Genomic DNA, 15,012 nt, shown 5'->3' on the forward strand with positions numbered 1-15,012 from the left:
TACTAATTTGACTGAAATCGTACGGTGTAGAATTACTATGGAGGATACAGAAGGCACTGACGGTGGATTTGTGTAACATTATATAAGCAGATCATGGCCGTTGAATTATTAGACAATCAGACTACTCATAGTCAACACTGTGTCAGCTTTCCCACAAGAAGTTGCAGTCCTAGAACTCCACAAAGCAAACTCTCAACTTTCCTTTTCTCTCTGTCTCTCCCTTCTTTGCTGCATTCATGGCGGTTTTGAAATCTCACTCTGTCTACAACAATTTCTTCTTCTTCTTAACCATAAGCCTATTATTAACGACACTTACAAAGCCTTTGTTGTTACCTTCTTCTTCTACAGATGTTGAGCTTCTACTGGACAAGATCAAAGCTCCATTACAAGGTAACAATGACAATCTGTTGCTTTCTTCATGGAATTCCTCTGTTCCTATCTGTCAGTGGAGGGGCCTCAAATGGGTTTTCTCCGATGGTTCTCCACTCTCTTGTAGTGACATTTCTTCACCACATTGGACTAACCTCACTTTGTTCAAAGACCCATCTCTTCATCTTCTCTCTCTACAGCTCCCATCTGCTAACCTTACTGGTTCTCTCCCTAGAGAGCTTGGTCAGTTCTCTATGATTCAAAGCCTTTACCTTAGTATTAATTCACTTAGTGGGTCTATACCTCTTGAGCTCGGATACAGCTCCTCACTCTCTGATATTGATTTGAGTGGAAACATGTTGAGCGGGGCTTTAGCCCCTTCTGTTTGGAATCTATGTGATAAGCTAATTTCGCTTAGGCTTCATGGTAATTCACTGTCTGGGTCACTCCCTGAGCCTGCATTGCCCAACTCTACTTGTATGAATTTACAATTTCTTGATTTAGGCAACAACAACCTCTCTGGGAGTTTCCCTGAGTTTGTTACTAGATTTCAAGGTCTTAAGGAACTTGATCTTTCGAGTAATTTGCTTTCGGGTTCGATTCCTGAGAGTTTAACAGGGTTGAAACTTGAAAAATTGAATCTTGCACACAACAATTTCAGTGGTATGTTGCCAGTGTTTGGGGATGCAACGTTTGGGGCAGAGGTGTTTCAAGGAAACAATCCTGGCCTTTGTGGGTTGCCTTTAAGAAGTTGTACTGGAAGTTCTGGATTGAGTTCGGGTGCAATTGCTGGTCTTGTGATTGGTTTGATGACCGGGGTGGTGGTTATGGCTTCACTATTGATAGGGTATGTACAAAACAAGAAGAGGAGGAATAGTGGAGCAAGCGAAGATGAATTGGAGGAAGGAGAAGAAGAAGATGAAAATGGCGGTTGCGTTGGTGAGGGAAGGCTAATTCTGTTTCAAGGTGGTGAGCATCTGACATTAGAGGATGTATTGAATGCCACTGGTCAAGTGATGGAGAAGACGAGCTATGGGACAACATATAAGGCAAAGCTTGCTGATGGTGGTAGCATTGCTTTGAGGTTGTTGAGAGAAGGTAGTTGCAAAGATGGGAGTTTGTGTCTACCAGTTATAAAACAATTGGGAAGGATTCGGCACGAGAATTTGATTCCACTAAGAGCTTTCTATCAAGGGAAAAGAGGAGAAAAGCTACTCATTTATGATTATCTGCCTAACAGGACTCTTCATGACCTTTTACATGGTATGTATAGAATATTTTTACCTTTTCTCTGCAATTTATCTGTTAACCCTTGCAGTATGGCGATCCAACTGTTGTTGCTTGTCTTGATTAGGAGTACAGTTAATATTTTGAACTAAGTTCTATATACTAAATCAGCTTCCCCACTCTGGGAGATTGGCGAAAGTCACTTGTGATTGTCCATGCTCTCTCTTAAGTACTATACCTGTTTTGATGTTACTCCTAGGGGCTTCATTCAATCGAAGCTACCTTGTTAAAATTTAAAGTTTGTTGAAATCAACGTGAAAGGGCCAGAGTAATGACTCAAGATTTATACCTGAACCAAGTTGCAAAGATTGCTTGAGCTTCGCCAAACATTACTTTTCACAAGGAATCTCGGGTTGATGTAGGCGTTGCTTGTTGTTTACTGGCTTCTGCATATTTTCTTAGGCAAAACAGTATAAGTCGTGGAAAAAAAAAAGCAGAAGCAGGTGGGATGTAAAAAGTGGTATTCAACGTTAGCCTTAGGGTGGACATTAGATTTTCCTCTACCCTTGCCAATAGTAATTCAAGCAGGGCCTTTTATTTCCTGAACTTTTCCATTATTGAGCTGAACCATTACATGACATCTAGGTCCACAGTCTAGTTTACATCTTAAATTGTTGGCCAATTAAGTTTTCCGGCCTGTTGAGTTCTATAAGGTTACGCCAGGTATATTTTTTAGTGAATACATTGAGATAGATGTCATGTATATTTTTTAGGTATAACAGCCATTTTATCAACTGTTCTGTGGAGTATTGGAGTTAAAGCACTAGTGAACATTTGTGATCAGTAAATTTTTGTTTTCTTTTCTGGCTGATTGCAGAATCTAGAGTGGGAAAGCCAGTGCTGAATTGGGCTCGGCGACACAAGATTGCGCTGGGTATAGCAAGGGGACTTGCATATTTGAATACAGGCCTTGAGGCTCCTATTACTCATGGAAATGTAAGATCCAAAAATGTGTTGGTGGATGACTTCTTTGTGGCTAGGCTCACTGAGTTTGGGCTCGACAAACTAATGATCCCAACTGTGGCTGACGAAATTGTGGCACTTGCAAAGGCTGATGGATACAAAGCACCAGAGCTTCAAAGGATGAAGAAATGCAATTCAAGAACAGATGTATATGCATTTGGAATACTTCTCCTGGAAATTTTGATAGGCAAGAAACCTGGTAAAAATGGGAGAACTGGTGATTTTGTGGACTTGCCTTCAATGGTGAAAGTGGCAGTTTTGGAGGAGACAACGATGGAAGTTTTTGATGTGGAGGTCTTAAAGGGAGTAAGGAGCCCAATGGAAGAAGGTTTGGTTCAGGCTTTGAAGCTTGCAATGGGTTGCTGCGCTCCAGTGGCCACGGTTAGACCCACCATGGATGAAGTTGTGAAGCAGTTGGAGGAGAACAGACCAAGAAACAGGTCTGCCCTATACAGCCCTACTGAAACTAGAAGCGAAATCGGTACCCCCTTCTGAGCTTCCCCAGTCACATTTCTATCAAGTCATGAAATCCCAATTAGCCTAATTTCTACCTCTGTATAACAGTTCATTAAGATGGTAATTGCAGTGTAAGACTATAATGCTATTAAAGACAGTATTGTATTTCTATGAATGGGTTTAGGCTGTTATCTGAGTTGTTTTTGGCTGTTATTTCAGTTGTTTTTGATAATCTTCTTAACTTATTGTATTCCATTGCACTCTATGTGTTTGTCGTATTGCTTGTGAAATTTGCATCTGAACATTGTTGTTCTGCGGTTGAGGGATGTTTCACATGCACCTCACATGAAACCAATGTTGTAGGAATTGAAAGATTTCGTTTGGAATTTTCCCGAAAAGCTAAAGCTAGTTGTAGGTTCTGCTCTTTATCGGAACAATAGGGACTAGGTATAATTTGAGACAGAAGTTAAATTAATCCCCACTTGAAGAAAACAGAGCAAGAGTGAATCATCAATGTAGACGCAGAAGACATCAAGGAGAGATTGTTGCATATAAGTTGTATGAGAAATTTAGATGTGAGAGTAAAACAAAAGAAGTGAACAACACTACGGCAGCTTAAGCAGGCCGAGGTCGATCAATGGCAATCCTGACAGCTTGACAACATGTGAAAATAATGTACATTTTGTCAAAATATTTGCCAGGGAGAGATAGTGAGATACTAATTGGAGACTTGAACTATTAATGGCTTCAAATTGACCTCTGCTGTAACAGAATAGTAATGGAAAGAAATTAACAAAGAAAGAAACTCACTGTTTCTCTTCTTCTTCTCTCTTTTCCTCTTTGTTTCTTTGGTTTTTCTCCAATTGGTGTTGGGGTTGAAAATTAACATTGCCTGCCCTTGCGACAAGCTAGGGCACCGGCACTGGAAGTAAGAGTAGCGACCATGGAAGAGGATTTGGCTCCTAAGCTTGAGGCCCTGGCATAGCTGGCAGCTGCTCCAGCTCCTGATGGAGTGAAGTAGGCTCCATTGAGCATCAGGTCTCCCTCTGATCTCCAGTTCCAGTGCTTCCACATATTTTTATCCATTTCCACCCTTTTTGTCACCTATGTACATCAGTTTCATTAATAAAATCCCATGTTTATTTCATCATTATTATCATTTTAATACAATAATTTCAAATGATATGTATTATACCTCCTTGGCAAAAGAGTTTGCAGGGGCAAGATATCTGTTGCCCTGGCTGTTAATGGTGGGATTAGCACTTCCACCAATAGCATACATTTCCCAGTGTGTGTAGTCATTGTTCACTACATGGAAATACCCATGTCTACACCTGCAAGATTGATTATTATAAAACAATGTAGTCTCACCTTAGAAACAGAGAAGGATATTATGTAGAAATTGGAGACTAATGGTTATTTTTACATCAACAGTCTTACGGATCCCAATATTTTTTATCTCAGCTCAAATGCTAAGATGGACACTCAAGATTTCATATAAGACATGTGGGACCTATGATTTTACATGGATTATGTGCGTCCATCTCATCATTTGGGATAGTTGAGACAAAAAAAACATTGAGATTCTTAGTATTTACGCTTTTAGATGTATTACCTTGGCATTCTTTGAATAAGACCCTCACCAAAATGGTTGTAGGCAATGGTCACTTGCATTACCTTATCTCTAGTATAAGAATCACTATGACCCAATAGCATAACCTGCATTTTTAGCAGATGACAGCAAGTTTTAGTCTTCTATGATGCCAAATAGACAGAGGAAGAATGAAGTATGAAGTATAGCTGACCTCATTGTGATGGGTGAAGTAGTTGTTGGAGACAGTGATAGCGGTTGAAGCCATTATAGCATCAATAAGTCCATCAGCACAATTAGATAGAGAATTGTGATCAACCCAAATGTGACTTGCTCCAAAAATTGAAATGCCATCTCCATCAGCTATTGTCCTCCACCCATAATGAGAAGGCGAGCTTCGAACCATGGCATTCCCCGTTGGCTTGCAATCATGAATATGGAGACCATGGATAATGATATTTGTGACATATTGGATCGTGATACAAGCACCATTGGCAATGTGAACATTGACTCCGCGGGCATCAATTGTCTTGAAGCTGTTCATGATAAGTTCCTGTTTAAGTGTTATCACCATGTCTCTCTTGAACACAATCCATAAAGGCCTGTCCTGGATGACGGCGTGGCGGAGCGTCCCGGGTCGGGGGTTAACAGCGTCGTAATCACCAGGGTCACTGACAACATAGTACTTGCCATCACGACCACCGACTGCATTCCGTCCAAAGCCAATAGCACAGTTGGCTAGGCTCTTCCGGTGAAGGTGCCAATTTCGGTCACATCGCCAACAATCATCAATTGGGTTGCCTGTTCCACATGAGAAAAATCCCAACTTTCTCCTTTCTGTGCTATTGCGTATGCTCCTGTAAATTAGGCAAAAGATCATTACTGCCATTAGTCATTAACAATTGAGCAAAGCAAATCGTGTTCTTTAATTTAGTTTTTTAATTAGTGGACAGATATAAATGTGTTCAAACTCCTCAAACTTATTGTAGTATGGGAAATTGAATGACTCTGGAGAATTGAAAAAAGTTTGACCCCACAAGGACATGTAGGCCACGTGAGCTGAACTGGAAGACGCATACGGATGAATGATACGGAAGTTGGTTGATTTTAGTTCACCAGATTCGGCAAATAAGAAACAAATGCGAAGGTGGGGGGAAGCAAATTCCGGTCGAGTCGATTAACGCATTGGCCATGTCGGTGACAATAATAAAAGGAACCCCATTTATTGAGTTCATGAGGGCCTTTCATTCAATTACTGAGTTAGGTAAAATGAGCAGTAGATAAATCAGCTCAGCATCCCAAATATTTCAACTAAACCTTTTCTAGTACGAAAAAACAGATCTGCAATTCCTGACTCATATGTAAATGATAAATCCTGCCCTCTTGAGTCAGTCTTGACAGGCTGGAGATTAAAACAGAGCATAAACCTCTGGTGACTAGGTGAAATGAATCTATCATGTACATGAAATTTGATCCAGATTCAATTCAGAAATCATGCATTTGTTACACTTGTTGATTTGGAATTCTAGTTTTAGGCCAAAACTAAAAAGAAACAATACAGGAAAACAGAGCAAAGCTGATTAGTCTCATTTCGCAACTACATGTGGCATATTTGTTTTTATATGGACATTGGACAGTAGAGACCGGCTTTCGACTTTTCACATGAAGCAAATAGTATTAAAAAAGACATTATAAAGAAGAAGAAGAAAGACAAAGTATGAGGAACTGCAGGGAATTGGATAGGTAAAGAAAAAGACAAAAGAAAATAAATTTAAAAGAACGTGATGCGCGGATCTCAAAGACAAAGGGGCATGTGGGTAAGCTGGCCAATCAGGTATGAAAAAACAAACAAAAAAAAAGGTGTAGAGATAGCAACATCTGATAACATGGTCGTCGGTCGATCAGTGATCCTTAAATAACTTCAGTAAGTGGAGGATCTTGTTTGTAGTCGTCAAAGGGAATTCAAAGTACCATAGACAAACTCAGAGTCTCAGACTACTCTTAATTCTTAATTTGTTTATTACATACTGTATTAAAAACCAATACCAGAACGTGCCAATAAAGCTTCCACTTGTCAGTCTGACTAGCCAAATTTACTACTTAACTCAATACTTAACCTAACAATTACCAAATTTAACTTTTTTTTTGTATCTGACTTTGACTGCCAATTCTCTCTCTCTCTGCAAGTGAATTTGCGAGGATTTGGATAAGAAAACTGAAAGGAAGGAAGATGCGGCTCAGCATTTGTTTATGCTATAAAATATGTGGTCATGTAAGGTTCCCTCCCTGCTCCAACTCTAAAGAACTACTGGCGTATAATTAAGGTATAAAAAGAACACAAACAAAAAAATTTGAATAGAAACGCAAAATTTACGATCGATTAAGGTTTAGATCAATTGACACAAGGAGATCGAGAGGCTCACATATCAACCATTGCAGCAACTTCATCTGGATTTTCCACCACATGCTCATTCAATGCATCGTTTGACCTGTCAAGTAAAAGAAAAACATCGAACAACAGAACGCATAAGTTTTTTACTTCTTCATTTTCTGAACCTGATATTTATTACAGTGAATAGACGTCAATTTGCAGAAAATTTGCTAAACCCAGGGACCCAAATGGTCAAAATGAGAAGATTTTCGCATACAGAAGGTGCCCAGAGAAAAATGACAGCAGGCCTTACGCTATCATTTGAGGATCGTAAACGACGCCGTAATTAAATCATCCAAATGACAAGTGCTATTACTAATTTAACCTCACTGGTTTAGAAATCCGGAATTGGGATGGTATTCACAGGGAGCGATTAAGGATATATTCAAGGGTATTCTGGTAGTTAATGGCATTACTTCGTAGTCAATGAAGTAGCCAGAGCTACTTTGACGTATACAGTACTTTTCTGAGGATAGAAAGGACATGAAAGTCTGTTAACAGAATTTAACGATCAAGATTTTTTGAATCCGATCTCAACAGCTTGGAACCTTCTATGAATCTAAATTGATTCACGAAAATTGCAATCGAATTTCAAAAACTAACCTGATTTCCATGGATGAGTTTTTAGGGCTCTGCAATTTCTCTGCTCCTTCAAACCTGATCAGAGAAGAAACAAGCAACTACGCAGTTAAGTACTCGAACTCTAAATCGGCATCGGCCATCGAAACAACATTGAAGAACAAACAACAAAACTCACATAAAATGTTCCTTCACAATCTCAAATCAACACGACACTTGACATTGAATTCATACAAAAACAGAGAGACATTAATGGCCAAAAGTACCTGTTCTTCAGCTCGACCTTCTCTGCGGAACAATTTACACTAACAAACAGCATTAGAACCAGCATTGTGCATAGAGAGAGCCATCTCACAGAAACCGCCATTGTTGTCTGTGTTTTCTTCTCTCTCTCTACGCCTCACACACAGCGGAGGCGTCTGTTAAATTCTCTGTATAAGAATAAATGAGAAAAGCTGTGATGGAGCACTCATTTTATAGCCTTTCAGGTCCAAATCTTGCCTAACGCGATTAAGAGATTAACCATGGTTAATGATAATTAACCACATTTAACAACCTCACCGCCTCCCCTAACTGCCAATAACTGACTCTCCCAGTCTCCCCTGTTCTTCTATTCCGTCTCCCCTGTCATGGACCTTTAACTCTTGCACATCGGTTAGTCACGTGGCCTACCACCTCTCACTGACACATCAGCACCACTTCCTGTTCTCTTCTGGACCACATCGTCCAGGTCAGCCTAAATCCCTTACGCGCCAGTCACATTTCGCCAATTATACTCGCTGAAATTTTACGCCGCGTGGCCACGTGAAAGACGACGAACTGTCAGGATTACAAAATTGCTAGATATCGACAGGTGTCCTTGAAATCGGTACGGTAACTACGTGCAAGCGACTCCAGAGGCACCGGTTATTCCGGTGACGTCCGTATATAAATCCCTATAAAATGCATTAACCAAAGATTCGCTTATTTATTTATTTATTTAATCTAATTTTATATTGATAAGTAATTTTTTTTAAACGTATTAATAAGTAATTAAAATAAACCCACTTGACACTTTTCTGAGGCACGTTGACGTTCCATGCAAGAACCAATCACCGAATTGCGTAGTTAAATTAGTTAAATTTTGCATTATAATATCATACACATCAAACCATTTTATAAATGGAGCCGGTGAGAATAGCCAATATGTACACCCCAGCTATTAATTTGAATGATAAGGATGATGTGTATCATTTTAATTATTATGGTTCGAATTATCCTTCCCTGTTTCAAAAGAAATGAGCCAATATGTAATATGGTTTGTTAGTCATATTTTATTTTTTTAAACCGATAATGATATCATAAAAATTTATCCTTTAAATATTTAATAAAGGGATGGCTCGCCCACACAGAAATTTCCTCACCCAACAATAAGGTAAATTTTTAAAAATTATTTTAAGAAGTTTTTCTCGACTTTCAAAGAGTCAAAGATTTACACTTCCAAATTAATTTAAAAATGAAAAGATTTTTTCCTCATGGCTTTCAGGATATTCGACGTGATTAAAGGCTATGATGATGAAGATTTATCGAAACGTTCTTTCATGATAATCATGGAATGCGAAAAGGTGCATTTCATATAATTATCACTTTAAATAGAAAATTCAAAGAAGATGAAATGTTGGACTGTCTATGTAATTTTTACATTTTTTCCTTTTGAGAAATGCCAATTCATTACATTATTTATGATGATTGACTCTAAAATTTCAAACCACTTGAGTAATTGCTTAATAGTGAATCTCTTTGGGACCAAATCGTATGTACTCGGAAGGTCCTGATTTTGATTTTCACTGAGAGCAATACTATTATGTCACGCGCTCGATTTTAACCCAACTTACTTTGTTATCATGTGAGAAACTTCTATGAGTTTAGACTCATATTAGATGTTCAAAAAATAAGTCTGTATGGTGTCATTCATTATTTTTTTAAAAAAAAACTCTAAATTTTTATTTCAATTTTCTAATCTAAACAAGTTTTTGTCGCTATTGTCTACTATTATATATGAGAACCGCCCAAATTATGAATTCCATTTATTCCTTGTTCTACATTGCAAAGCTTCTCCATACGGTTGGACATGAAAGCCATGGTGCCCATAACGTGCATGAGAATAAATTTGTTGTTTGCTCCCATATATAACATGATACGTGGATTAAAATATAACGTGATATGTGGATAAAACTGATCCACAGCCCAAAATCCCATCTTTCTTTTATTTTTTATTTTTTGTAAAAATTAACGAACAAACTATTGTCTACTAATTAAAGTGCATTGATATATCAACCTTAACACAAATAGAGACGTGACTAATTCAATTGAATTGATTAGAAAGAACTTAAGAACTCATTAATATCAATGATTTTAATCATGATAATTGTGTTCCTAACAATGCCTATTCGTTCCCGCGAAGAAAACAATAGGACCATGAACGATTGTCAAATGTGTTTTATTGGAAATTTGGAATGATATCGACCTATATGAGTGTGTTAAGAAAAACGTATTTAGAGAATATTTCTCATTGAAAGCAATAAACCCTAAAAGTAAGATATGCACCGTTATCCTGATTAGAGCGGTTAAGTTGAAAACCAACACAGATAGGTACGTCATTGCTCAAGTAGACTTTACTAAACTCGAGCGGACTGGATCTGAATTTATAACTGAATAGAGTTGACTTATCCTACAATATGGTCTCCATTGAGATTGTGATAGATCTTTGGTAAGGAAAATCCTAAACCCTAAACCATTAATTACTTACTGTTTTAATTTTTTTATGAATATAATTACTCGCTTTTGTTACTGCTATAAAGAGGTTTTTTTCCTACCATTTCTACTATTACATGACCAAATTAAGCAGCTTGAGCTTCTTTACCTCACCAGCTACCCAAATGCTTTTTTTTTTCTTTTTTTTTACAAAGATTTTTATGATAATTAGATTAATGTGGGGATATAGTGCAATATAATCATGAAACAGCTAGCACTTAGCAGTCATGATTTAAAGAGAGTCCTTCAAGCATAATGCATGGCCAACTGTTAAAAATCATCATCACATATTTGCTTAATTCGATTATTAAATTTTCTTCAACATGACTAAAATGTTGATGCTACACATTTTCTCAACAAAATTTCTTAGTGTAATAATTATAAGTCTGGCCCTTAAAGCTTTTAGCTTTGCTATCAACTTCGAATGGAACAGTGTGAAACGAGTTGCGCATAGATAGTTGAACCAAACATGGCTGCTTAGGGTGTTGGAAATTCAAGTTCCAAAGACATTAAAAATATTTTCCGCTCTGGGTCACGGATTCGTATGAATTTGTTTTTCTTGAGCCGTCGTTATTGGTTCTTAGGCCCATAAAACGTGTCTTTGCATGGAGATGCAATTTCTTTACTTATATACCATTCAACCGAATCCAATTAAAACTATTTAAAATGATAATGTCAGTCGGGATTTTCTAACTTTTAGTAAGCAATAATCATGGTGGTCATATTCTCTTTGGGTATGATAGATTGCAATATCTCTCACATTGATATTGTAAAATATTTTAGCTCTCCTTGTCAAAAACCACTATGACTTGGAGTCGAACTCCATATATATATATCTTTGTGCTTGTATTACTCTTTTGTTTCCATGAAAACAACTTGTGCTATTTCATTGAAGGAATTACTGGCAAAAATATTCAACAACATATTAATTGTAGCTCTGGTGGCAAACCCATATCTATATATATATAGATATAGACACACACACACACATTGCAACGTTGGGATTTGCTCACGCTTAACATTTTCCCACTTAAACCCAAAATGACTAATGACATGAATCAAAAGGGCTTTCCATTAACCAGGCCATTAACGATCCACCAAACCTTATCATAAATTATGCTGACCATTAATAGTTTCTCTCTGTTCCCCTATAAACCAAAAATTATTATGGAATTTCGATCCAAAATGAAAATTCCAAACCACAAAGGAAGCGTACATGTAAAATTGCATACCCATGTGTCCTTAATTAATCTATGAATAGTATTTAACTAACGGGTGATTAAATTGCACCAAACAATCCACAATGAAGTCAAATGTTAAAAATACCAATTGAGGGTATGTATGCCTCATAAGTGGCATCAATTTCTAAATCTCAAATTTGTTGGTCTTTTCCATATGTGGTCAATACCAAATTCCAGGACTCTTTTTTACTCAAGCATAGAATCAAACTCGTATACGTGCACCTAACCCACAAATACTAAGATCTGTCCTGCCACTCAGGCTACTCACAAATTTCAGGATTATGTTATTGACTAACTTCGCTTATAAGTTAATGGTACATTTGCTGGAGAAGGTTATTAGGTTTTTTTTTTAGGTGATTTCCCATTAATACAAGAAAACACACTCACATCGCAACTCTCGGCCCGCTAATTATGGGGAGCCGGTTGTTTCTTTCTTGTTCCTCTCTACTTCCTTGTGCTTTAATCAAGGTCTAAACTTCCAAAACTCCAATTATAATAATTTTATTATTATTTTCTTGTCCTAATTCATAATTTTCAACACCTAGAGGCTAGAATGACAACTAATTAACGTGAAAAACCAGCACAAACAGCAGAGAATAGCCCCTCAATCAAAAGTGCACTGTTTGGTGAGCTGCTCAATGAAAGAGAAAGATGTGGAAATCAGTGATCACATACACTTTAACTGATCATCCAACTATATGGAGAGCTAGGAGAAAGTGACTTGGATCTTGAACCAAACACACACTTACTTTCAAAGAAGAACTCACATTTGTTAGTCAAAGTCATGCTGATGTAACTCTTTGAAGAGAAGAACCCACATTTGGACATCCCTTTCAAAGAAATTGAAGAAGAAATTAGTTGATTTGATGATGAGTAGGGTTTGCAAAAGTAGTCAAATTCAATATTAAATTCCTCAATTATAAGGGTCCGATTGGTTACACTTGTATCGTAATGATAATTGTATTCACATCACATGACAATGTTTGTTTAATTTAACTTTTTTATTTTCAATAATCGCGTCACCAATACTTATATTATGAAATTTATAATCCCAATACATGTCAAAATTTGGTATTCTGATTATAATTGCTTAAGATTGAAACCGACGGGCCTAAGTGTCATAAATGTTGTTGTAGTTGGGATTGAATTTTTAGCTATTGCATTAATGCATTTGTTAAAATAAAGTCAACCATTATCGTTGCACTGAAAGAGAGAGTGCTGCTAACATCAACCTAATTTAACCGATTTGCTGATTGAAGCATATGCGTAAATCCCATGTCATAGTTGTCTGTTATTAACCTAACTAATCTAAGTATGTACGTGATGCTTTGGATTTGCCTTCTGTCCGTCATCGAAAGGAAAACCTACTAATTCACACACACATACATGTATGTGTGCGTGTGTATATATATATATGTGAAAAAGGGTTGCATGCATGCATTATTTCAAGAATCAAGATTGATAACAGCAATTATGATTTATGAGAGATTCCCCTCATTTACAACCTCATATTATAAATAAATAAATAAATATGTGTGTGTATATATATATATATATGTATTTTTTTTTTTTGCAATTATTTCCACTTCCATTTTCTTCTCTCTTAGCCTCTTAGGCTTATTATCAACCCAAGGGGGCGTAGTTCTCAGCACGTACGTTCATGTGACTAGAACCGAGAGATTCCTAATCATTTTGTGCACATGGACAGTTTTTGCGTTTTCAAGTGCAACTGATGGTTAGGACTTCATTAGGGGTTTAAACATTTATTACTTAATAAAGATAAGACGAGCTACAAATAATCTTATTATCCTAGCATATAGGCTACTCCGCACCCGTGGAGTAGCGCAAGTGATAGGTCAGATCTTAGTATGTGTGAGTTATGCACATGCACAAATCCAATTTCATACTTGGAATTATAATTACTATTGAACTGAGATATGTATTGGACCAAAAACCAACGCATGATCACAAAAATATTGATACTAGTGAGTATCGAATACAAAAACTCGTGAGTCTATATATGTTTTTGATTATACTCTAATATTGTTTATAATGAATACGGGGTTAACACGTAGGAGTTACGACATGCTTTGATTCCCAACTAGAATTGAATTTTGGTGTCCGTCGTTAGTGGGACTCAAATCTTTGTTGGCATTGGAAAGTTTACAAGTGTAATAAGTGGGGGGAAGGGTGGGTGCATTCAATAACCACATCATCATCGGTTAGAGCGCGGCATTATGCCATGAACTGTGCAATTAATCTTCTTCATTGTTTTTTTAATATAATTTAATCAAATTTTCATAATTTTGAGTTGTAGAGGAGACCATTGAAGGCCAGTATCTCTCTGTCGAAAGTCTGTAGGCCAATTATGGTCATGTGTACATGTTGGTGTGTTCCATCACCACCTTATTAACCAAAACCCAACAAGAACTAACAATAATGATTATGAGATTGGTGTTTTGCTGTCTGTCGTTGATTTGTGATTGTCGGCTTAGTAGGAGTCCCTCTGTGTTGATTGACTTTCTTAGTCTTTTGGAAATCAAAATTTTTGCACAATCCGGATCTGATAGGGCTTTGTTCCCCCTGGATCTTTATGCGTTGAGATTGAGATTGTTAGTCATGTTGTTTTCTTATCTCCTACTTTATAAATAAAGAATCACATTTATGAAAAAAGAAAATATGAGAAGCTATTGAGGATATTATGTGTGTAGTGTGTACACGTACGTTGGTGTCATCCATCCATCAAATCTAACATCACACAACATAACCCATTTGAGGCTTTGAGCTTCTATTGTTTTTGGCTTTTTGCTGACTTGTCGTTGTTTGTCCTCGTGGCATATCAAGTCCTGTTGTGATCTTGTTCAATGTCTAATTCGGACAAAGGTTCGAGTTGGGTTCTTTTCAAGAGTCTGTCAACCCCACTTTCCTCTTATCAAAAAAGAACCCAACACCATTTTCCCCGTAGCAGTGATTGTACCTTTTCTTGTATAAGAAAAAAGTAGCGATTGTACTTTTGAATGTGGTGGGGTGGGAGTTCGTGGAGCGAGCGTTTATAGAAATCTTTATAATGGCCATCACATATGTTCGAGCCATTTATCACAATCGATTTATCAAATTTAAGAGGTGAGAGTTCGTCGAGCAAACAAATGTAGAAGTCATTTTAATGATGAATATTATTTACACTCCGTTTTTTGTTAAGTACACCATATTAACCTTTTAAAAAAATACTAGAGTGAAGTGTATTTAACAAAAAATGGGATGCAAATAACGTTCATCTACTATAATAGTCTTCACAAACGTTC

The 15,012-nt window shown here is 37.1% G+C and overlaps 2 protein-coding genes across 2 annotated transcripts; one reads left to right on the top strand and one right to left on the bottom strand.

Annotated features, from left to right (window-relative positions):
• Positions 1-144: 144 nt before the first annotated feature.
• On the top strand, positions 145-3,307 carry LOC119983143 (putative kinase-like protein TMKL1). Its single transcript, XM_038826827.1, has 2 exons — positions 145-1,632; positions 2,474-3,307. Exons 1-2 carry the CDS (start codon positions 237-239, stop codon positions 3,112-3,114), a joined length of 2,037 nt encoding a protein of 678 aa, XP_038682755.1. The 5' UTR covers positions 145-236; the 3' UTR covers positions 3,115-3,307.
• A 299-nt stretch (positions 3,308-3,606) lies between these two features.
• On the bottom strand, positions 3,607-8,259 carry LOC119983109 (probable pectate lyase 8). The gene is made up of 7 exons (XM_038826778.1): positions 7,943-8,259; positions 7,701-7,754; positions 7,090-7,155; positions 4,881-5,523; positions 4,691-4,794; positions 4,271-4,409; positions 3,607-4,179 (listed from the first exon to the last, which is right to left on the bottom strand). The coding sequence occupies exons 1-7, from the start codon at positions 8,041-8,043 to the stop codon at positions 3,958-3,960; spliced, it is 1,329 nt and encodes a 442-aa protein (XP_038682706.1). The 5' UTR covers positions 8,044-8,259; the 3' UTR covers positions 3,607-3,957.
• Between the last annotated feature and the right edge of the window lie 6,753 nt (positions 8,260-15,012).

This window comes from Tripterygium wilfordii, chromosome 17 (assembly GCF_013401445.1).
Source record: "Tripterygium wilfordii isolate XIE 37 chromosome 17, ASM1340144v1, whole genome shotgun sequence".
NCBI lineage: Eukaryota > Viridiplantae > Streptophyta > Magnoliopsida > Celastrales > Celastraceae > Tripterygium > Tripterygium wilfordii.